A 24486-nucleotide genomic window follows, 5' to 3' on the forward strand; every position below is an offset into this window, starting at 1 on the left:
TTTGAAAAATCGATTGTCCAAATCCACAAAAGGTCTGTTAAACTAAAATATAAAACATTAGCTGTGAACTGAGGACTCCCTGAAATAAAACCTATGGATGGTGGGGAAAAAGTTGAAGGAAAGTCATCATTAACTGTGATTTTTAAATTATTTATTGTAAAAAGCACCTGGAGAGCTGAAGAGCCAAAGAGCCTTTCTATTAAAACTCCCAAAATAAGCAGTGAACAAAGGGTGAGAGGGAAAGTTTATTTCGAAGAATGAGAGTCTGTATTTTTATTTTATATAAATCCTTCTCTATGTAAATATATAGATGATGTGACAGATGGAGAAAATGAGCAAAGAAAAAAAGAAAACACGTTATCCCTCCAGCATCTGAAGAATGCCAGGGTGCAGTTCCAGCCAAAATCTGGCATGTGAAAGGACTTTCACATTTTCACATTCACTTTTCCACTTTGAAATGTTTTACACAAATGGATTACACACTGGGTTGAGTAAATTAAAACCACCAAAGATCTGAAATATCAGAGATGGCAACAATATAGACCCTTGTTTGCTTTTTAAAACATTGGAAACAACTTAAGGGAAGTGTCAAATAAAAATTAAAAGTAGGTGTGCTGGAAGAATTTTAACACCCCCTCCAATGCTGTAGCAGGAAGATAAACAGTTGGGAACAAACACACACACACTGAATACACATATAAAACAACAACTGTACATGCCCAGCACACATTTAAAGAGAAGAAATAATAAAATCAACAGAGAATCTTTTTGCAAAATGCAAAAAACCCTTCGGCAGGTTTATATGAAATAAAAAGACAGTTGTTCTTCATGAACTATTTTTCTACACTTCCTTCAGTGCATCAGCACAGCTGGGTGACAGGAAAAAACAAATCCTCTTTTCCTTTCAGGATACTTGATGATTTTGTCTCCCCTGTGCAGGCTGGAACAGTGGAAGTAGGTACCGTCTATTACAATCTATCTGAACAATTGAAGAGTATACTGAGTTTTATCACCTGAGAAGCACAAAGCCCTTCTAAATCACAGAAGAGCCAGCAGAAAGATGCTTTCTGCTGTCCAAGGCATGTTTTAAAACTGGTTATTCTGTGCTCCAGAGCATATAACATCCCCCATTGCAGCACAGTGCCTATCACAGCAGCTGACTGTACAGGAGCACACACTGCTCCGGGCAGTAACTCTCCCGAACTGCTCCTCTGTCGCTGCTTTCCAGTGTGCAGCACTGTTGGATGTTGGCACCCTGTTTGTCAAACACATCTTCCTGATCTATATAGCAGGCCTGGCCCATGTCCTTTCCTATTTCCTACCAGGCTATTCCTGCACCTCCTTTTGCCTACTGACATGCAGGAAGTCCACTTTCACACTGGCATGGTGCTTTCCCTTTGGCACACACTGCCTGGCCTGGCCCTGTCACCCTGCTTTCTGACCACTGCACTTGTCAGAAAGCAGTTCTTAGATAAAAAGACACAATAATTGTATGCATGGTCTCTCTCCTAGCCCACGTAGCAAGAGGAGCAAAGCTTCTTCTGCATTTCCTTCCTTCTTGCAATAGGACATTTTGCTTTATTGGGATTGAAGATGGCAAATCCTCACCTACTTGTTTGGTTTGCTGCCTACAACATATTCATAATTCACTGCCAAAAAAGGACGTTTCACCTTTATACATTTACAAGCAGCATAGGAACCAACCAAAGATTTCATGTCCTCCAGCCCATGCAGGCAAACTGACCCAAGAACAAGAGATCCACCAGGATGCTTCCTACCTGTACAGCACTGCCACTGACCCTGCACAGCTCTGCTGTGCAAGACATGTAATTCATGGCCAGAGGAGTATTATTATTATTATTACTGTCTTATTCATGCACCACAAATAACCTCACACATGAAAAGTCTGTGCACGTTTTATCAAGGCTGGAATTTAATTTTTTTTTCTTTTAATGTCAGATAGACTTTTTTAAAGCCAACACCCAAAAGGTATTCAGAAGTATCTTTTTCGTTTTTCTTTTGCCTCAAAGCTCAAATCAGGTACAGCCAAACAGAAAATAATTAAGTTTAGGAGTTATTCCAGGTGGTCATTTAATATCCTTTAAAGTGTATTAATTATCACAGATTCCAGCACAGCAAGAGGGACATGAGCTACTCTGCAGGGCATTTCAGAGACATGCCTTATCCTCCTTCCCTGAGCTATGCTGCAAACCAGCAGCCCTTCTGCTGCAAAGGAACCACACCAGCACAGCCAGCATGAACAGAGACACAAAATTTCAGCTTTTTATTACTGTCTTTACATTAATTTCTTTTAAGTATAGCAACATTTTTATAGCAACTATCAAGTGTCAGTAGTTCCACTATGCTGCTGACTGAACTTCACAGAAATCAAAGGAATTAGGCAAAAACTTTGCTTTAGCAAATGCTGCACATGTAGCCCACAGTTTCGTTTTGCACCTACTTTATAGATATTTCATGCATATCTCAGTCTCATGCTGGCTTTGTGCAGTACAGTTCAGGATGGGCACTGACTTGGTATTAAAGGGCAATTTTGGCCTGTGTCACGTTCATTGACTACAGGAGCACCCAAAAAAAGCTGGTCATTTCAGAGGAGCCCCAATCATGCCTTAGGGTTTAGAGCACACTTGAGTGCTCCCCCCCAGCACCTTCATGCCTGGTCTGCCAATCTCCCTTGAACTCATCCAGTCTCATGGTGATGTGTGACTGACACTGAGTCCTGCCTCAACAGGGACACCTGGGATTCACACACAGCTTCAGCCTTAAACTGTATCAGCAAATTAAAAAAAAAGAAGGAAAACCCCAAACCCAGAGACTATCCCAGTTCTAATCAAGCAAACTTTTTATATGAATAGTTTTGGTTTTTAATCAATTACTCACTTTAGGTACCTGTCATGCAACAAAAAAAGCCCAACGTGGTTTGGAGATCCCTTTCTTCTCATTTTAAATTTTAAGAATATTGGTAATTTTTCTATTTTGTTTTCCCCACTTGACATGTGAAGGCAGTTTCCTATTTGCTTTCTCACCTTTTTTTTGGTAAATCTAAATTTATTACCAGTGATTTCCTTTATTTTCATTGTTCTCAGCTGTCAGACTACTCAGACTAATCAGGATTTATTTACACACACACAGTGTTGTGCTAAAATATCCCTTCAAGCAGCAAGTGACAGCATTACAAGACACCTCAGAAAACATACTGAGTAACCCTTATGCAAACAAAAAGGGAGCTTTTCAATTAAAAAAATCGTGATTACCCTATTGAAATCTAGCTAACACGGTGCCTGTAGTCTATGAAAAAGCAACACAAACAAAAAAACCCACAATTTCCTTTTGCTTATTTCTAAGTCACAGAAATGTTTTCACAAATGAATCTTGGCAAGAAGGGAGTGGTTGTTTTGACAACTTATAAAAACCCATTACACTTGTCCTCCTCTTCTTTAATTATCAGAATGGCTAAAGAAATGCTTCCATTTTAGACACATAATTTGGCATTTCCATGAGCTGAGCATGTTCTGAAGCTGCAGCATATCACAGAGCCATATGAGGAAGGAAAGAACAGTAATGTTCCTGACAGGAACTCATTTTTATCAGGAGTTTTAGAAGAAGGGATCATTCTTTATTAATGCGGTCACACAGATTAGGCGCAGAAGGGTTCAGTGTTTTTCCCCAACCCAGACAGAAAACAGGAAAATCAGCTACTAAAAAAAATAATTATTGTTATTTGGCTGTACATGTATGGGTCAGATTCAAAGCCCTATGAACTCAATAGAAAAACTCTGGCAGACTTCAATTAGCTTTGTATCATGCCTGCTAATGAATTTATTCAAGCTGTTGATTGGTGGCTAAATTGATATAATTCATAACAAACACATTTACAACAATCTTTGCCTAGAAATGTTTCACCTTACACTGCAGGTGATATTAAAGCTGAAAGAATTATTTAAATAACTTTGTATAAAAGAACACTTTTTTTCTACTTTTATTTTTTGTGCACTCGTATTTCACATGAGCCACCTCTGACTGTTCCATAAAAAAACCCATGCTGGGAAAAAAAGGTATATTCTTCACTTCAGCAAGGAGCAAGAGTAAAATCTAACTACCGGAGCACATTCTCTGGCAGATAACTTTATAGTCATTCATCCTACATTAATAATGTTCATAACAAAGTGAGTTTTATGCACAGTGTTTAACATTACAGTTTATAGTAGCAGACAGTTAAAGCTTACATTAGATGAGAGCATTTTAGATAAATGCTCTCCAATTAATCTGCATTTGGCTTATCAGTTTGAAGATGCCCATTTGACATCTGAACACTTAAACAACCTTGGGGGACACCATCAGACTGCACTGGTGCAGAGGCCACTAAAGCCTCAATTTGTCCCTTGCCCTCAAATTTCCTCCTGCAACCTGTCCCCAGACTCAGGTGTCTTTTAGGGTCTACACAGTTCAGAAGACTCCCAGTGGTCACAGACCACCACCCTGGTGATCACAAGCTTGGATACTGATATTTATATCCCTGAATGTGTGTATGGAAGGTGGAGAAGAGAGAGGTCACATCCTTTCCAGGTACCCCCACCTTTCTGGCCCTGCATGGGACAATGTTAGAAAGACAACACAAAGCAGTAGAGTATCCTGGAGTTTATGGATTATTTATTATTATTATTATTATTATTAAAACCACACACATATGTTTTCCTCCTGTATTTTCAACATTCTACAAAAAAGGGAAGTGTGCCCTAGGCTTTTAACCACCATTTGGAAAAGCCATCTTGGAGGCAGTGAAGTATTTGGTGACTATTTTAACATAGTTAACAAGTAGCATAAACAGCAAGATTAAATAATTGAGGGTATCAGGAGAATAAAGTATATTTTGTGTGCTGGATAATTTTGTAACATTTTCCACTGGCCGAAGTCTATTGTCTTAGTCCTCTTCATCGAAAAAACAAAATGAGAGTTTTGCCAAACTCTACCATGTCAGTGTTATCTCAAAGATGAAGCACTAATATAGACCAAATTTTCCCCCAACAATTTTACACCCTCAGCAATTTTTCAGTATTTCCTCACTGACGTACAGAGTCAGCTGAACACAGCATTAAACGGTATGAAAAAATACCATCATCTTGAGATAGATCATAAAAGTCACTTAAATACGATGGTGACTAGAAAATCTTAGAAACTCCTATGTAAGTTTTCAGAAAAGCCACACATTGATAGAAAATGTTTGCTGTAACTTGTTTTAAGCCATTAACAATCACTGGGTAGTGGGGAAAACAAACCCAAACTGACACTGATTCAAAATATACAAAGAAATAACAATAACTGTATCTGAAAGTGGCAGTAATAATTATCATGGTATAGACTGGTTTCTTGACTGGAAACCATGTGAAAAAAAAAATTAGATATTTTTATTAACAAGTCACACTCTGCTAGGTACTATGCAAGCAAACAGACAGTATTTCTGCCATAGAGGATGGATGCTGATCCTGCAAATATTTACTTATTCATTTCCCTTCCCCATTCGGATGAGTCTTATTTGTCACTCAGAAGGCATGGGCACATGCCCAAGCATCGGCAGAATCAGCGTCTAGAACAGGCAAAATATGAAAGGCAGAAATGGAAACCCTAGAGGCTTGCCCTCAGATCCCAGACATTGGGATGCAGGGAGCATCCAGGGAAGATACAGGGAAAACTCTCCTAAACCCTAGTCTGTTGGCCTCTCCTGAAAATGACAGATGCTTCAAAGGATGCTGGAGGAATGCATCTGGTGCTAAGGAACAGTGCTGCCTTACTCCAAGCAGTCGTGAAGATTTTAGTTTGACATCTAACCTGCAGCAGAACCCACTGAACCCTTGAGAGGTGCCGCCGGCCAGGCAGAGCTGAAGCAGCAGGAGAGCTCTTCTCAGCTAATGCTGACCCTCACGAGGCCACAAAACATTAATCAGTTCATTCATACAGACGTGCATAGAGAGAGGAAACCACTGTTCCCTGTTAGGATTGCACTGCCATTGCAGTTGGATTGGAGTCACTTGGCCCCTGGCCTATGTTCATTATACACAGTCTGTTTAATGAACACAAGTTAGAGTCCACTTTTAAAAGGGCCCTTGGCACTGTAGCTGACATCGTGACTTCTTAAAATGAAATGAATGAGATTTGTTTTCCTCATTAAGATTCCCATGGTGTTAAATCTGCTAAATTTTCTTTAGGACTATTTTTCTTCCTGGAAAATGACAAGTCTTTATTATAACAGATCCTCAACAAGCTAGAAGTGAAATAAAGTTTACATTTTCCCTTTGTGTGCAAATTTAGTGACAAAACATACAGTGTGAGGGCTGTGACAGCACATCCAAGTTTTCATTTGCCCTGGAAGCCCATGTTTCAGTAATTGTGGCAGCTTCAAAGGGACTCAAAGTGAGCATCCCAGGAAAGGGCAAGGAGGTATTTGCCAAAGGAGTCCTGACAATTAATATGGGAATATCTTCCAAACTAATGTGTTTGGCTACATCCCCAAGCTCTCAAAACTAGTTAAACAACTGGGACACTATCCCTTGAAAGAAAAGCATCTTACAAAGTTTACCTCTGAGTGATTTTCCATTGTCTTCTGACATATGGTAAGTCATAGAGAACTTGAAGCAAAGAAGAATCATTACTGTATGAGACATCAGGCACTAAGAGCACAATTTTTCTCCCATGGTCAGCAGTTTTTCCTGTGGTAGAGAGGAAACTTGTGCTCTGTGGAAGGTTCACAAGTTCATGTATCTCCTCACAAGATGCGACCACCAGGATCTTGGAATATAACCCTAGTGACTCTTGCATGGTCATCAAGACCTTGTGCTTCTTCAGACTTCTGTCAGTCCAAGGAATTCCTTATGGGAGATCTCAAAAGGCTAATTCTGCATTCCTGACATAAAAAGTATACTTGTTATTAGCCTGCTAGCACAGAACTAGGTGGTTCCTCACCAACTGATCCTGTAACTCTGCAGCGGAAAGCATAGCAGCACACCTCTTTCTTGGCAGCATCTCCATTTGCCAATTAATACATGGTTTTTCATAGCTGGCTTTCTATTTGGGGGCAGGAAAAAACAGACTGCATGCTGGAACTACAAGCCATCCCTAAATGCTTCAGTTGGCAAGACTGAAGGCTTTGTTATTCATGAGAAGTCAGGAGCTTTCCTCCAAATTTCAAGGGACTTGAATGTTCCAGAAAACACATGCTTTCCCCTTGCAAGGCTGACCTTATTCAATGTTCAAATATTCTTCTCCCTTAGAAGAACTCAAAGAAAATAAGAACTCAAAGAAAAGAAAAAGCCTTGAGGTGGAAAGAACGAAAAATAAGAGAACGGAAGCCATTAAGACAACGATACAAAGCTCACCCATGTTGAGCAACTGAGCTAAATCAGAACAAGACAAAGTTGGGTGTGTTGAAAATAGAGCTTTCTTTGATCACATTACACTGCCTACATTGAGAGCAAGTGGCATTTTTTAACTTGCATGCAAAGAGACGGCCTAATAATAAGATTATTATTAATAATAATACCCCACAACAAAATCACACAGAGACCTACCAAACAAGACTTTGTTCTTTCTGTAGCTCTTACATGGTAGAAGAGATTAGTAAAGTAACTGAGCAGCAGTGACAAAGCTATTGTTGTGTTTCACCTAACACTGAAGGTGTACTACAGTGACGAGTGCAGCCACAAAATCTTTCAAAGCAGATCAGAATAGTACTTGAAAGGGAGGGGAGGGAAAAAGAAAAGGAAAAACCCAAACAAACCTACAACAAAAGAACTAAAAGCTTAAGTTAAAAGTAGGATCACAGGCTCAAAAAAAACCCAAAGAAAATATTTTTGGCTGGTCAAAGCACAAAACCCAGAAATATCCCTTAAGCGTACAGCAATTTAATGAATCTCCTCTCTTGCTAGCAGTCTAACAGATGCTTAAAATTAGCTGTATTGCTGGTACTATATGCTTGTATTAATGCAATTTACTGCCTGTTTTCTGTATAAGCAAATTGCATCTTCTGCTACAGAGGTTTCTTTGGCTTTTCAGTACTATGATCTCAGCCCAGGTACCGGCATGTGAGCTTTCCTGACAGACAATTAGGCCCAATTAAAAGTACTGTTCTTTATCAGATAGGACAAATACAAAAAAGGGGAAGTCAGTGATCAGAGTCAGTCCCAAAAGTGACCTTTCTGGATTAAGACAAGGCCACTTGGATGAGGCAGGGTAGGGGAAGCAGAATATGCTCATCTCACTTCATAAGGAAAGGGCTGTAGTTTTTGAGTCTGTAAAGTCTGTAAAGTCATGAACACTCCAATCAGAGCCTTCATGATTCATGTCTGTGAAACTGGATTGTTACCCTGGAAAATTCACATCATGGTAAGGAAGCAGTGGGCTCTCTCTGCTCCCTTTTATTTGTTCAAGCTTTAAAAAATTTCATTTTCCTACAGAGGCAGACTGGTCCAAATCCTTAAATGCTGTAAATGATCTCATCTCCACTAATGTTCATAGAGCTCCAAAAGACACCAGTTGAGTTCCTGACCTGCTCTCTGCATTGTAAACCTGTCTGTAACCGAATCCCTCTTGCCCCAGGTGAGGCAGCCATAGAGAAGATGATGTGCTGTGAGCAGCAGTACTTACTGCAGTTCTCTGCCCTCTTATTCCGATGGATCACTGTCTTTTGACTGGGTGTGCTGAACAGGCTGGTCCAGTTGACAGTGTGGTAGTAGCACAAATTGCTGTTGTCCGTTATGTAGATGTTGCCAGCACTGATTTGCTTCAAGGACTGAAACTGCAGAGAGGTAATGCCTTGTTGCTTTAGGATGAGTAAGGAAAGGCCACTGTGATGAGAACAAAAGTAAGAGAACAGGAATTAGCTCCAGAAGGTAGAACTTACTAGAGCTGACTGGAATTAGTTCCTAGTGGCAAGATGATCTTTCTGGAAAAACTGAGAATTGGCCAGAAGACTTTTATTTTGGGGTGACACAAGTATTTTATGAGTCAACCTCCAGTTCTACTGCCTAGAAAATGATGAGTCCTGTAAGAATTGAGATGCCACAAGCTGTGATGTTCACAGCACTAGGCCAAGGAGGCCAGCAGAACTCCTCACGTACTTCCGTTTCATCCATTAACAGATTTTTTGAGATAAAGTGCTGTCAGGAAAAATGAATAAAATTCAGATTTCTTTTTCAACAGCATTAATACTATGATTGTTTATATGCTACGGAGAAGCTGACAAAGTCATGCAAAATGTATTCAAACATCTTCTGACAGGCATCAAATTAATGTCATTTAAAGTAATACAGGAAGAAATTGTTATTTTCAAGGAAATTTTTACAGCCAACTTTTTACATTTCATTTTTCTTTTGTTGTAATATGCGGTTATCATCTTTTTTCATCAAAGGAACAGTAAATGATTGTCTGTGTAACATGGAAATGACTGCACATATTTTATGACTGAAGATTAGTGAAGACAATATCCAGTTTCTGGGCATCCTTTAAGTTATTGTATTTTAATGACTGTAATTGTTTTCCAGCTGTTCCAAATAAAAATTGCTGCTTTGAAACAGAATGCTGTGATTCAACCTCAAGGTTTCACTGCTATGGATATTCTGCTCAGGTTGCTGTTTAAGATGCCAGCAGAATCCTGTGCCTGATTTACTTATCTCCACGATGTGTAACAAGGGGTTGCTGTATATATATATCTATCTATATCTATATCTATATATCACTTAAGTACCTCCTTGTGCTTTCCCCATTATTTCTCACCACATTTTCTTCTCTTTGAACCAGTTTCTCAATATGAGTTTTCAGACAGAAACATCCCTGGTAAACACAGCACTAAAAAGCTCATATGCACTCCCACCTGCAAGGTACCTCAGTGATTTGAGTGTTCTTCTTTGTATTGATCTTTTATCTCAAAACCACATTGTTCTTCAGGCACATGAGCCTGCACTTCCAACTGTGACCATACAAACTCTTAATAATGGGGCTAAGTTCTACTATTCATGTCTTTTAAATTATATTTTTTCACAAGGTATTTTAAACCGTAAAATGTAAGTTCCAGACAATGAGTTAATAGCTACAGCCATGAACCAATATTTTTTTTTTTAAATAATTATGTTCAGAAGGTATCATCCATTATAAACAACCAATTAGCAAAGATACTGGTAATGAACAAAGAAAAAAATAAATCAATTTATGATGTCCTTCCTATCAGGAATGCAGGATGCTGCATTCTGTGCTACTGAACAAAGAATCATTGAATACTAATAAAAAATTATTCCATCAACAGAGCAAGTACCTTACCTATAGAGAGCTCTTCCACCGATGGTAACCAAGTTGGAAAACACCCTGAAATCTGTCATATTCTCAGGCCATGACTGTATGTTCAAATACCCTGAAGGAGGAAAAGGTGAACACATGAACATCAATAACTTCAACCATGGAGACTGCTTTACCACATACATGAGTTATGACAGACCTAGCCTATAAATGAAAGACAGTGCTGGTTTGAGACAAAGAAATGAATAAGGAATGCTGCAGACTCCCAGGCTGCTCACCACTGTCTCCTCCAAGAAAGCACAGGAGGACTGGTCACAGCAGCACTGCATCCACTTTCAGCAGCCACAGTGAGGGAGAACCCAAACACGGGCTGGAACCTTGCAAGGCTTCCCAGCCTTCTGTAAACAGCAGCAGCAGATAAAATGAAGATTTGCCTGAATTAACACCATGCCATTCTAAAATGTGCTAGAGACTGAGGCCAGAAGTTGAGAGTTCCATCGTGATTCATTAAAAATGGCAAGACTTTCCTATAACAAAGCACTTGTATTTATTTCTGAGGTGAGGACTGTTCATCACCAGAGCACTCTCTGCACAGGTGTGTTGGACCACTTGTTTTGTGCTACACAGACTTCCAGAGAGTGCAGTTCCTGGGTTTGGACTCTACTGGACTGAAATGCAGTACATAGTAAAGCACAGGGGTAATTCCACTTAAGTAGCAGAACTCAGACTGTTAATTACTGTTCTTAAGAATGGCAAATTACAGCCATCCAGATGCCAGATTATCTTTGACATTAATTAGGGGAAGACAAAGAGTCTGCTTTCAGTTTTAATCCCACTGGTTTGCTGAAAAAACACAACTTTTGAGAGGTAAAGCACGTGGGAGAGAACTTGTTTCAAATGCCTAACACTTGTTGAGCTCTACCCAGCTACAACCAAGCTGTAGTGCCCAAAGGTATTTTTTTTGTGCATGTAATAGAATTATTTTTTTGCATTTCCCTATCTGTGCATAATCAGCAATCAAATAAGAACTCAGAGCTGTAGTATCTTCCTCCCTGTCCCCCAAATGAAACAACAAGAAGCAAAATGCAAGAAAACAAAAGTACTGAGTTCTAGTTCTATGACTCCACTGAAAAGTCACAAAAAATGGGAGGCACTACCACTCCACACATTATACATCTATCTTAAAATTACAGAAGCTAATTTGCAGCAGCATCTTCTGTTAGACCAAGGGAAGCAGCTAATAAAAGCAGATTGGCTAGTCTGTTTTTCCAAGGCATATTTCAAATATTTTCAGGTAAAGACAATTGTTTCCCACATTTCAGCACCATTTTCCTCACTAGGTGTACCCCCTTGCAACATTTGTCCTGCTTTGCTAGATGGGACCAAGATCCCTTGTCCACTTGGCAGTAAGGTCTTGATACCCCAAATGTAACAGGTATCCTGTGTTCATGAGCAAAGGACAACACACTTGTGAATGTCAACTAATACTGACGTTGTTCTGCATTAAACTTTAACAAAAATGACAGCAGGATGAGCTTAAAGAAAAAAGTACCCAGTGTTCTTCAGAAAAACCCAACAAGTGACAGCCATAAACACAAAAGGAGAAGTTCAGATTATAGGAAATCAGAAGTGTGTTACCTGTTATCTCTCTCACTGTTTGGAAGATATTTAATTTCTCTGGATTGATTGCAGCAATTGTGTGATACGGGTCTCTGAAAGATTAAAAACACATAATGTGATGCTCTAAATAATAAAAGATTAGGTTCTCAAAACTATACCATGTAGAAAGCAGCATTAAGGTGCTCAACACTTTGCTTTTAGGAAGCATATGAGCCAGATTTCTTCAGCATATTGGTGTTTGTAGACCTGTGTCTAACTTCTCCCAAGTCATCTTGAAGGAAAATAATGATGCTTAACATCATTATTGTCTTAGCAAATACTTATGCTATGGAAAATGAAGGAATTTGAAACAACCATGAGTGACCTCTCTAAAAAAAGTGAATTTTCAATGTTTTTTTCTGGGAATACTAGCTGAAATGGTACAGCTGCAATACTGCACTAGCAGGACTAACAAAACTGCTCCTCAAACAAGTGACAAGCTATAATGAAAACAAAGCTAAGAGCATGCCAGCAGTTCCTGATACACGGCATGTAAAGGGCACACTTTTTAGAATATGTTGAACAGGGAGTGTCAAAAAGTACAGATCTCTGCCAAGCAAGTTTGTCACAAGAGAAATTAAATGAGCCCCAAAAACTAGAATCTCAAAATTAGATATGCTACAGCATACAAAGATGAAGCTGACCTTGATTTTGAGAGTGACATCACTCAGTAAATAAAACTTTGGCCCCCTAAGAAGCCAGTAAGAAGGTTATACCAAACAAAAATCCTTTAAAAAAAAAAATCTTTCTTTAATGTTGTGTGTTGGTATTTCTGTGGGTTTGCTGAGAGTAGGAAACAGCCACAGTAAATATGGAGCATGCACTTCCCCTTCTCCTCCTTCTGCTTTCCAGGACACACCATTTTTGGAATTGAAATATGCAGGTAATCAACTAGGGGGTCTTTGGGGAGAGACCTCACAAGTCTACGTGATGACAGACTGATGGGGTCACTTCTAACCATCCTGGAGGTGACTCCAGGCTAGCAGCAACAAAATGAGTTCTTGAATCTCAGCATAAAGCCCAGTGGACCACAGAAGCATCAAATACACTCAATTTTAACAATTTGGGGCTCTCAGAAAACTAAATAACAAGTTTTGACTACCTAACAGAAACACAGTACCTTTGCTTTCAAAATGCATTAACATCAAAAAAGGAAAACCCTTGCCTGTAATAAACATGAGGTTGCTGAATTGGACCTCTAAATTCTAAGATAAAATAGTTTTAAAAATGCAGATAAACACTTAAGCCCCTTAAACAGGTAAATGTCTGATATGTTTTATCAGCTTAGTTCCAGCTCATCGTGAAACTGGAAATGGAGAACTAAAGGGAAGATAAAAAGCTGGTGAGCACTGAGGGCTCATTGCTCCTGCTGCAAGGTGGGGGGAAGGAGGAGGTAGCATTTGCTGCTAGAGCTGGGGGTGTCTACCCTTAATCACAGCTCTCCTTGATATATCCCATCGTGTCACAGGCAGCAACATAAGCAGAAGGCAGTTGGAGTTTTTAGCACCCCAACCAGAAGAAAACAGTGGAGACAAAGCTGCATCTGACCTATACAGGTCCTACCCATTTTCCAGCCAATGTTTTTTCTGTCTCTGTCTCAGGCAGCAGATCTGTATCCTAATAAAGATCACTTTATCCATACACATTGGCTCAGAAAAGTACTACTGACTCAGCAAAATTTAGGTCCACCTTCATCCCACTTAACTTCTGGCCACTGGTAAAGCCAACTCATAATTATCAAATTTATATATAAAATATTATAAATAACTGTGTATAAAACACTAAAAATTCATCCTTCTAAAAGCTGCAGTTCACTCTGAGGAACAAATTTGTAAAAGAAGTTAAGTGAAAGCTGGAGAGGAAATATATAAGATCGCTGTTGTTCTATACTGTCCATTTATATAATAAACTAATTGTGCAGGTACTGTCATTTTTTAAATTTCCCTTTTATATTATTGATTTGCAAAATGTAACAGAAATCTTAAACAAAAACCTGTTCCAGAAATATAGCTACTATGAGATTCATTCTCCAATCTTCTTCTCTTCCTTTAATATATACTACTGTAATTTATGCTGTAGAACAATTTAGGGTTGCAGAACTCAGTGTCCTCATACTTTAGACTTGTTGAAGTGAGTTTTCTTCATGAAGAATGGGAGACTAAGTGCTGCACAGTTTCAACATTGCATGGCCTATTCTTCTATAATATCGAACAAACTATTTTAGCCCCCGCTTATAGTTCAAATTTAGATATTTTTCAGGTGAATACAGTTTTATTCAGGACTGGGTTTGATTCCTTTAATTTAGACAGATTTTTTAGTGAGACTTGTCTCATAACTTTGCAGCTACTACAACTTTTGCAACAAAAGCAGTTCTCATACTCAAAATTACATTTCATGTAATGCACTGAATTAATCCATACAAAATTTTTCATGGTCTCTAGTTGATTGTCTTGCATTTACTTGATTTCTTCCTGTCGTGTGAGATCTAACAGATTTACATCAGCCTCCTGGCCAGTCATTTTGGCCAGATCAGAAAGTGATGGCCTGAGCACTGACTACTGTGTTACCTCCTCCAGGGTTTCAGCAAGTTCCAAGCAGCATTTCCTTAAACCACCTGAACGAAAGTCCTTCTTCCTCCCTATGCTACATTAATCTTTCCTATTGCACTCCCTGCTGAAGAGATGAGAAGACCAGCTACAGACTCAAAGTTCACGTTCCTTGGCCTTTTGAGAACCACTGAGCTGCAGGGCCCCACTGAAGTGGGCTGTCAGCTGCCTTGCTCAGGGCTGCAGTCAAGTAGCAGGTGAAGCGTTACAACCAGTCACTGCAACAAATCATGGAAACAAGTAATTTCTTTCCACCTCACCTAGTAGGGAATTTTGAGCCAGCCAGCCTAGTGTCAGTCACTTCATTATAATCTACACGTATCAGAATCTATAGAAAGAGTAAATGAAAACCTGCTGGCACTACTCATGACAGAATTCTGTTTCAGATCAATCTGCAGACATTCAATTAATCACACTTTTGTTATGCCATAAAGCTGCAAACATGGTGTTGGCTTGGGAACTGCATTTCAGGTATCAATTCTTGACAACTAGTTGCAAGTAATGCTGAAAGCTCAGAGGAATCTAAAAGGCAAGCTAAAATTTGAAAACTACACAATTAAAAGCAATTGAATATTTTATACTGTTAATGTACCACAAAATATCTGTATACTTATCACAACAAAGGGACAAGAAGGTTTAATCATACTTGTGCATTCTGACAATTTTGTTCATTTTAATAGGTGTAAAAATACCTCAAAGTGTCACATGTAATCCACCACGGCTGATTACAACATGAAGGCTTGAATTAGTAAGAAGATACAAATGAATGTGTGTTCTCTCAGTGACAGAAAGAATACAATGAAAGGAAGTGGCATTGCATTGGACCTCACCTGAACATCAAACCAGAGGACGTCTGCCTTCCTTGGGAACGTCCCACTCTTGTAGCATTTGCCCCACGAATTCACCTTTGCTACAGTGGCAAACTCACATTGTACCAAATTGAACAGCAAGGCACCAGTTATCTGGCTGATGTATTCTCCTCCAGAAGAACACACCGGAGAGACTTGAAAACACTGGTTCTCTATCTCCACATCTTCAACCCGTTACTAAGGCTTATTCAATATGCAGCCATATTTAAACCAAAAATGGATTTAAATACCAGTGAGTTCTGTGTATTACTGCAACTGAAACTTGGATACTTTGTACATATATGCAGTGAGAGCCACCCAGGCTATGACCAGTTATGCTAAGCAAGGCTCTCTCTGCATATTCTGCACATGGTCACACTACTGGTCATGCAAGATTTAAACCAAACTCACGTAAGGTAGCTTCCCTTTCTCCCTTCTGTTCTCTAATCAGCCATTATTGTAAGCCAGTATTGAGGATCTCATAAAGTAACCAAAAATCATAGTTGTCTTTTCTCTTTTTAGTGCTAACAATCTGATTCATCCTTTCTTTTCCTAGAAGTTGAATCTTTAGAATCAAGGCAATGGTTTCCTTCATAATGGAAGGCAGAAAACTAATTTATCCGCTATTCCATCAAAGAAGCCTGCAGCCATCATTAAGAGGTGGATGCAATTGGTTTCAGCTGGCACCATGACATATTTTCTCACTTACCCATGAATCCCAGTAACAAGGAAAATAAGGTTGCCATTGATCTTGGTACAGTTTATGAACTTGTCAATGTTGCTGGAATCCACCGTTTGAGCTGACACTAAACTTCCTGTTCCAATGCCATCACATGCTGCCAAAACAAGGAGCTTATGTAAAGAACTAGGAAAAACAATTACTGAATCAAAACACGTTGACCTTATAGACACGAATCTTCATTTCATTCAGCAGAGAGGTGTTCAAACAGCACCCGGGACCCATATTCCCAAGGGAGCACGTGTCAATCTAAAACAAACAATAAACTAAAGTACCTGCCACAGAAGGACACCCTGGTACACAGGTTAAGGTATTTCACAGGGGATCTAAAGGCAAGTATCAACCACACAAAATACCACTCAATCCAGCCGTAAACATATAACTTAGCTTTCCTCCTGAGAGAGTAAGGAACACTACATGGGTATTTTCATGCATCAAACTGCCTATCCAAACAGAAAAAAAAAAAGTTCTTTACTGCAATTAAGCCACATACGGCTTCCACTAGGACTGAAAAGTGGTACAGGCCCACATGGGAAAAATGATGGTGCTTTGCTCTGAAGACCTTCAAGCAGGGAGCAAAAAGTATCCCTACTGGAGTCTAGGACAGCAAAGTAACCTACAGATTTCAGTCTTCTCAACAGCAGAATCACTACTCTGTGTTTTAGACACTTAGAAGGGAGGTAGAAGATTCTGGCAAAAGAGAGACATTTTTAAAAAACAGAGGAAATATATGGACACCTAATGTTGTATTGACAAGTATGAGACATACCATACATTGAAGTCAGGGCTTTTTGTATGGCCCCCTTTGGAATGATAAAAGGACAGCTCTAAAACACCTCCAGGAAAAATTTGTCATTAAAATAACATAATCAAGAATTCTTCCAGATTTCTCTAAAACCAACAGAGAAATCTCCTTCATTTGTATCTAATAAAAAGTAATTAGTTTGGTTTTATCACCATTACAACTCAATAAACTTTCAAGAAAGGCTGTTAATACTCTACAATGCACTCATGAAGGGTATTTCATGCCAAAATAACACCCTGCTCTGCTACATTCAAGAAAATTTATACCGAACTACTCCCTACCTTTAGGGCAAATGTCAGTGCAGGGCTTGCACATCTTAATACCATTTTCTTCAACCTCCATCTTGGAGCTTGGACATGCACGAACACAAGAGCTGGAATCTACCACAAAGTTGTCTAAAGACAAAAAGAATATATTAGAAGAAAGTGAATAATGATGCTGGGACACAAGTTTTTGGACTCTGTGTCAATACATATTGTTGCCTCAGCACTTTTCCATTGACATTAACATTTACCATTCACTGTTTTCAGAAGTGTACAAGTAAGCAAAGACACGTTTTCGTAGACTTATGAAAATGAGTGAATCACAGAATGGTCAGGCCTGATCCCCTTTCCTCTCCCAGTTTAGCCTTATTATTATTTGTAGTAAAAAAAAGCTACAGTCGTTGGAGAGAAATAAAACAGGATGCTGTGCCCTTTCTCATACACACACACAAATCAATACATCTGATATAAACCAGTGTACAAGACAATGGCAAGTATTTAAATTTTGCCACATAAACCAGCTGTCAAAGGGGATATAGACTGATCCTTCCTAACTGAAAGCTTAATGCTGTTAAGAAAAGAAAAAAAATGGGAAAAGCTCAATGAAGTATTTAAGCAAAGAATTTTTATACCCCTTATTGCGCATGATATACCAGCTTCATAAAAACCCCAATCTTTCTTCAAATAATCCACCACTATTACAGACAGAACTAAGCCTTGACAGACACAGGCTCAGCCTACTGTCAATCTGAACTCCTTCACAGATATTCAAAATTTGAATTTTGGTTTGGGTTGAATTATGGTTCCATTTATTACAGATCACACAACACAACTGTAAACCTCGGTAGGAATGAAAAGGATGGCAAGAACACTGTTTCCTTTATTTTTCTTTCTAACTAAACCAGCAGATTCAAAGATGGTGTAAGTGATGACCCTGTAATTTTTAATGTTACTTGTTGGCTGGTATCTCAGAAGCATGTGTTTTTCACATGCATGGAATTATTCTTTTTTTAACTCCCTATTCCCCTCTAATTTTAATCTGGAGTTTTAAGACTGCATTGTTGTCAGTATTATGTGTTTACTCCTGATTGGGACAGAACTGTTCAGAAAATATTTGGAGTAGCTTTCTGTCAAACCATCATTATTCCAAGTTAAGAAAAGGGCAGCAGTATCATGAAAGCAGTTGGTGCCAGGTGCTGGATTGTTATTTTCCCGAAACAAAAATTTCTACCCTTTCACAATCCCACTAAGTATTTTAATAGTTTGTTTTGAAATTTGAAAATACTGATCTACAGCATGAATGTCACAAGCAGTGGTCATGAAAACAGAAACCTAGTGAAGCCCCTTTCTTTAGGAAAATCACTATTGGACACCTGGGAAGTACCCAGAATGTCACTGCCTTTAGTTAACACATGACGGAGTTATTACAGGCTGTGAACACATGTGGAGGGATCTGAGGGATGGTGCTATGCACTCATTGTTTTTAAGGCTCCTGAAATGCAACTCAAACTTCCCTCACCACAGGAGAAGGCAGGTAACACAGCACTTACGCGGGCACTTTTTGACGCAAAAAGCACCATAGGTGTACTTGGCATTGTGATTGTGCTCCAGCTGGAAGGTTGTAGGGTTGTATACAAAAGTCTGGGGGCACTGCGTGACACATGCACCACTGTCATTAAAATTCATACAGGCCTGCAAAACAAGGGAGACAAAAAATATTAAATTAAATCATATAGCTGCTTTTGGGTTTTTTTAGGTTTAAAAGACAGGCTTGCTGCAACATAAGGCATGTGATATATAGTTTTCTAACCTTCATTTTGGCTACTTAACATTTCTTGCTAGGATCTTGGCAAATACATGACTTTTCAAATTAAGCAGGTTCAGTGAGCCTCCTTAATTTGAAACATTAACTGTTACAACACTTCCTACAAAAACAAAAAGATGCTGTAGTTTGTTTCATAACTACTGTTACTACTTGCAAGCAACTAATTCACAACTTGATAGCACATTCTGAAAGTGCCAAGAGTGAGCAGCTATTTATCATAGTCAGTCTAAACAAATGCTAATGACTTTTTCAGAGGTCCAACCTTTAGATTCCTTACAGCATGAGTCCATCATCCAGCTGAAAACTAAAATTCCCAATTAGAAAGCAAGAGGGATAAGAACTTCTTTTGAGCTAGCACAGCAGGGGGTCATTTCCCTAAGTGGCAAGTTTAACAAGGTCAGTTGCTTCACACACTGAGAAAAGAAAATAGGACTTAGAACCACTTAGCATTCAAGCTCTACCATGCACAGCTGACAGAGGACAGGACCCTGACAAATGAAAAGGCAAGTGTGTGGATAATGGAAGTAATGGTATGCAGGGAAAATAATTGATCATGCAAGGTTGATAATTAGTAATAGAAAAAAACCCTACTGATTTTGACATTCCTTATCATTACATATCGTGTCTATGGTTTTAACCACAGATTATAAAAAAAGTTGGAGCAATTTTCACAAAGCATACCGTGAATGTCACATTTATATGAATATGAAAGCTGTAGCCTGGCTTGGATCCCTCTAGCAGTTTAAGCAACCATGTTACTCGACAATGGTTCCTCAATAACCTGTCTTCCAGGTTGTTTCAGAAGTGTTAGTCTAGGAATGAATCCTTCTGGTCCTTTTCCAGGTTTTAAAAAATATAGATTGTTTTGTATCTTTAAAGAGTCAACAAGTATACCAACACATGTGTCCTGTTCCCTCCCCTCCAGGGCTGGGACTGAGAGAAAAGTGAAAAAGATTTCTCTGTTCTGTTGCTTTTACTAACAGTTCTTATCTCCATTCGGACTGAGGGACATTACTTGTCATGTCAGATTTCAGAAAGGAGAGGCTAATAATGCACCCAAGGACAATATATGCTGCTGAAAAGGACAAGCAGGGGGATCCATGATGAAGGCACTGTCCTGGAGCAAGCTAAGCCAAACTGCTGATTCTGTATTTTCTGGTTCTTTAAAATGCCTATTGCAAAACCTGCCAGTTTTTCACAGAAACAGATTTATTTTTTTTTTCCTTACAAAGATAAATACAGTCAATTACTTTACTCAGAACTGGATGGGAAGTCCACCCAACCAACAGGTGTCACTTTTCTGGTTCCACTGGGCACTCAATGAGGCCCTCCTATGTATTTCAAGTTTTAGATCTGGTTTGAATCCAAGATGAGAACATCTTTAAAACTTTGCTTTAGCATGTTCGATTGTAGTTATGTCAGATGATGATTACTGTCTTGCTTTTAGAACTGAATATGCAAATGATTGTATGGCAGCATATGGAGGTGGATGGATGACTTTTATCTATAAATATTAAAACCATATTTACAACAGGATGCTGTTGCAAGCTGCCATAATACACCAAAGGATTTTTAATGCTTCATAAACTGTACTTTTGCTTATATACTAATTTAGTTTGTTTCCTTAGCCCATTTCTTACATAGTGGCCTAAAAGGTACTCTATCATTTACTTAACAATTCTCTGATAACGGTTTAGCAAATGCATAAAGCACACCAATACCCTTTGGAGAGATGGCAATTCTCAGCAAAAACTGATCTAGAAGATTTTGGAACTTTTAATTTATTATTAAAACTCTTTGTATACATTTATAATTGCTTCAGTAATATATGCAAATTTCTAGCATTCTGTGCTAAACACCACTAATTTGTGAATAAAAGCACAGGGAAATGTACAGGGAAAAAACAAAGTTCTGTGTCTCAGCTGAAAGCTAAGAACAGTTGTCTATAGCCTAAAGGGTTACACTTTTCACCCACCGTGTCAAAGCAAGTAATGACTAGTCCTGAAAATTGCCAGACCCCTGCTGAATTTCTCTTACATTGCTCTGGGGCCAGGACTGAATGAGAATAAAGCCCTGGGTGCTTCTCTGCTGGATCAGAACAAACATGCCAGTTGATCTTTAGCATACATATTTCCATGACCGCCACAATTCAGGGAGTTTAACTCCTTTTGTTGCAGGTTGCGGTACTACACAACTTACGCTGCCAATAACTTGTCCTTAACCTTTGAAAACGGGTATACATCAACACATCAGCTTTCAGAATGTTCCTCAACACTCATATGGGAACAATAACTGCATTTTTCCACTTCCCTTTGCCTATTTAGACTGTACGTGACACGGGAAAGAATGTCATTTTCCCATCTCTCCAGTCCAAAGCCAACACAGAACTTCCAGTGAGCACTGGATTGGCCATACCACATGTGCTGAACACCTACTCATGCAAAGCCACAGAGAACAGCTTTAGTAAAACCTGTTAACAGTGGCCACCACTGCATTCCATCAGAAGCCAAAAAACAACATTTAGAATGTGGTTTTGAAGTACACTACCTACCACTAACAAATGATATCTGAACAGTGAGCAAGTCTCAGGGCCAGTCACAGAAAGATTCATTTTTGCTTGTTCATTATCACTCACCCACAGTTTCAGAACATTTGCAATTTTCCATACTCTCCTCCCAGTCCTATCTGGAAGTCAATTCCCTAGATATTTTTCTCTTCAGTCATGTGAGTACCTTTGAAAATCCAGTTCTCTGTGCATGTTGTAACTCTAGGCTTCTTTAGAAGGTTTGCTTCTCCTGAAAACAGTAGCAAAATGTCTCTCTGCAACCCAGCGCGACAAGCTACACATTTTTCAAGATCAGAGTTGGGTTTTAAAGTTGCTCTTACAAATAACAGACTACAAATAAGATAAATTTTTCTAAAGGCCTGTATGTTCAGATTGTCTGCTTCCTTCAGGAAAAAGTTACCCATTTCCTCTTTCCATCTGAAGTACATGTAGCAGCATGCAATTGAGGTAGAACATTTTGGAAACCACTTCCCTTCCATCTCCATGAAGAAGGATGCCAGGTAAAAAAGCTGAATTTGAATGAAATCTGGTAGTAACAGGGAACGCCTTTCACGGAGAAGCTAAATTGTATTCTTGACTTTCATATGAAAAGCACACACAGCAGTAATAAAAGCAATGCTCAAACGTAGTGATAAATACCACTAAAAATTTCCCACCACCTCTAAAAGTTAATTTTGGAAAAGCAAAAGATAAAAATCACAGAGATTAGCATATTAATGGTTCCAAATCTGTATTTACAAATCTCATAAGTCTGTTAATGGGCAATATTAAGTAGATAAGTAACGTTAATATAAATACGAAAAATATTAAATGCTAAAATTTAGCAGTCTGAAGCTGGGACTGTGCATGCCAGACATTAAAAGGGACAAAGCTGTGCCTTTCAGGGATGGAAGCATAAAGAACTTGCAGCGTGACTGCTGGGAAGAAGAAAACGAGGAGTGAGACACGTACAAAGCAATCGGTGTCCTTGGGTCCGGAGCAGCCTCCCGCGCACTCCCGGTGGCAGCAGTCGCTGACGTAGGGCCCGTAGCACCGTCCATCACACTGCTCCGCACACACTGTCTTCGTTACTAGGGAGAGGCAGGAAAAATCACCTTGTCAGGTTCAGGGCTAAGCAGAGAGCTCTTTAACTGCACACTGAGGAAAACAACAAACCACATACTGGAAAACCCCTCAAGTTTTAAGATAACAGCTTCAGTGGTATTGGCCACTCGTATGCTCCAGGATACCCACACGATACCCTCTTTAGGAACTACATGCTGTTCCAGGACTGTGGAGAAAGTATTTTCAAAGTGTGTGCTCTTATTCCTGGAAAGTCAGGTGGAATAGTGTTTTCAAATCATTAGTTTTTGTAAAGAGGATACGAAAAAACCCTCACAAAACACAAGAGCCCAGTTCCACGTGAGTTTTCCCCACGAAGAATTGCAACACTGAGTAAATGAGTGAAATTCAGAGTGGGGCCATCAATGTCAGAGCCAAATGCTGCTCTTGATGGCAATCAGTTTGACAAATGGTAACAGAACAGACAACAACCTTGGAACACATTTGGAAACACCACTTACCATTCTATGTAACACAAGCCTGTCTTTGTTCACAGGGAAACAACTATACCTACCAACTGGATTGTAGTACCACACCATTGTACCTCAGGGCTTAGTCTTGTGCAAACAATGGTCTAGGAGTGAAGCATCCTCCTTCCCTTACTTAGCTATAGCTGCTATCTTAATTTACAAAAAATAAATTAATATTATCCAAATGACTATACCAACCACCACCACCTTGAGAACGCCAGGAAGCTGTGCTGTCAGCTGTCTTGTGATAAAAGCTGAGATGTTACGCTTCTGTAATTAACTTTTAACATCTATTTTGTTAAAAGCATTTAATTACTTCTCTACAAAAACCACTTTACAGGAAGTAAGAGAATGCAAAATTCCATACAACTTTATGCTCAATTCTACTATTTAATGTATTGGTAACTCCTTTATAAGTAGTTTCCAAACAAATTCCCTCCACTACGTGCCAGAAATACTTAATGTAATGCCAAAGCTTCTTGCTGAGCACAATATTTATTTAGGACATAAAAATGTAAATAACCAAAAATAAGTGATTGTTTATAATCTATAGAATAAAATTATGCACTATTAGAGGAATTCCATCTTCTTTCCTTTCTAAAAGAACCAAGAGCGTCTCTCACACGAGGGCTGGTCTGGAGGAACATGGTTCCCTTGCCAGCAAAATACTTGAGAAGGATGCCTTCAAAAAACATATTCTGCTTCTGATGAGGCACAGCTCAATGAGGACCTCTACCATGCTGCTCAGGATAGGGAACACTGAATTTTCCTGAAGCAAAATTTACAATTACAGCAAAGGTCTGTCACTTTTCTCCTTAATTGTTTATTTTGCTGGGAAAAGAAACAATGCCAACAGAAATGCCAACATTTTATTCTAGGAAGAGGCTACAACACATCTTCTGGTTCACTGCTCGCCATATGTGCATTACAACTGCTATTGAGGGTCCAGGACTGAGGAGGACCTGTCAGGCATATCTTCAGTGGCACCACACATCATGACAGAAATGAGCTCAGTGGGCCCTGAATATTCTTAAGGACCCATATCTAAGACAGTCTGCAATGAAGGGCTTTTCCCAAAACAAAACAAATACAAGGCAATTCTATGTATAGTCTGAAGTCCTGAAACACTCTGATTGCTCAGATGTCAATAAACATCACTCACCAGCTCAGCTTCATCATTGTCATGGGGTAACCCCACAGAAAATGTATGTAGCTGCACTGGTCTAAAAAGACAAGAAGCTTTTTTCCCCAGACACTTTCCTCCAAAGGCAATCAATTGATTTTTAAAGCTGTGACTTAAGACCT

General features: G+C 39.1%; 1 protein-coding gene across 1 annotated transcript in view; it reads right to left on the reverse strand.

The window, feature by feature from the left end:
• Positions 1-24486, reverse strand: part of ERBB4 (erb-b2 receptor tyrosine kinase 4) — a 610912-nt gene that overhangs the window by 153830 nt on the left and 432596 nt on the right. Inside the window, exons 6-12 of the mRNA XM_032693564.1 lie at positions 22562-22680; positions 18770-18911; positions 17238-17351; positions 16122-16248; positions 11938-12011; positions 10324-10414; positions 8656-8855 (exon numbers count right to left, since the gene is read on the reverse strand). Of these exons, the coding sequence (XP_032549455.1) occupies positions 8656-8855; positions 10324-10414; positions 11938-12011; positions 16122-16248; positions 17238-17351; positions 18770-18911; positions 22562-22680 (867 nt within the window). The remainder of the gene's footprint in view (positions 1-8655; positions 8856-10323; positions 10415-11937; positions 12012-16121; positions 16249-17237; positions 17352-18769; positions 18912-22561; positions 22681-24486) is intronic.

Source organism: Chiroxiphia lanceolata, chromosome 7, assembly GCF_009829145.1.
Source record: "Chiroxiphia lanceolata isolate bChiLan1 chromosome 7, bChiLan1.pri, whole genome shotgun sequence".
NCBI lineage: Eukaryota > Metazoa > Chordata > Aves > Passeriformes > Pipridae > Chiroxiphia > Chiroxiphia lanceolata.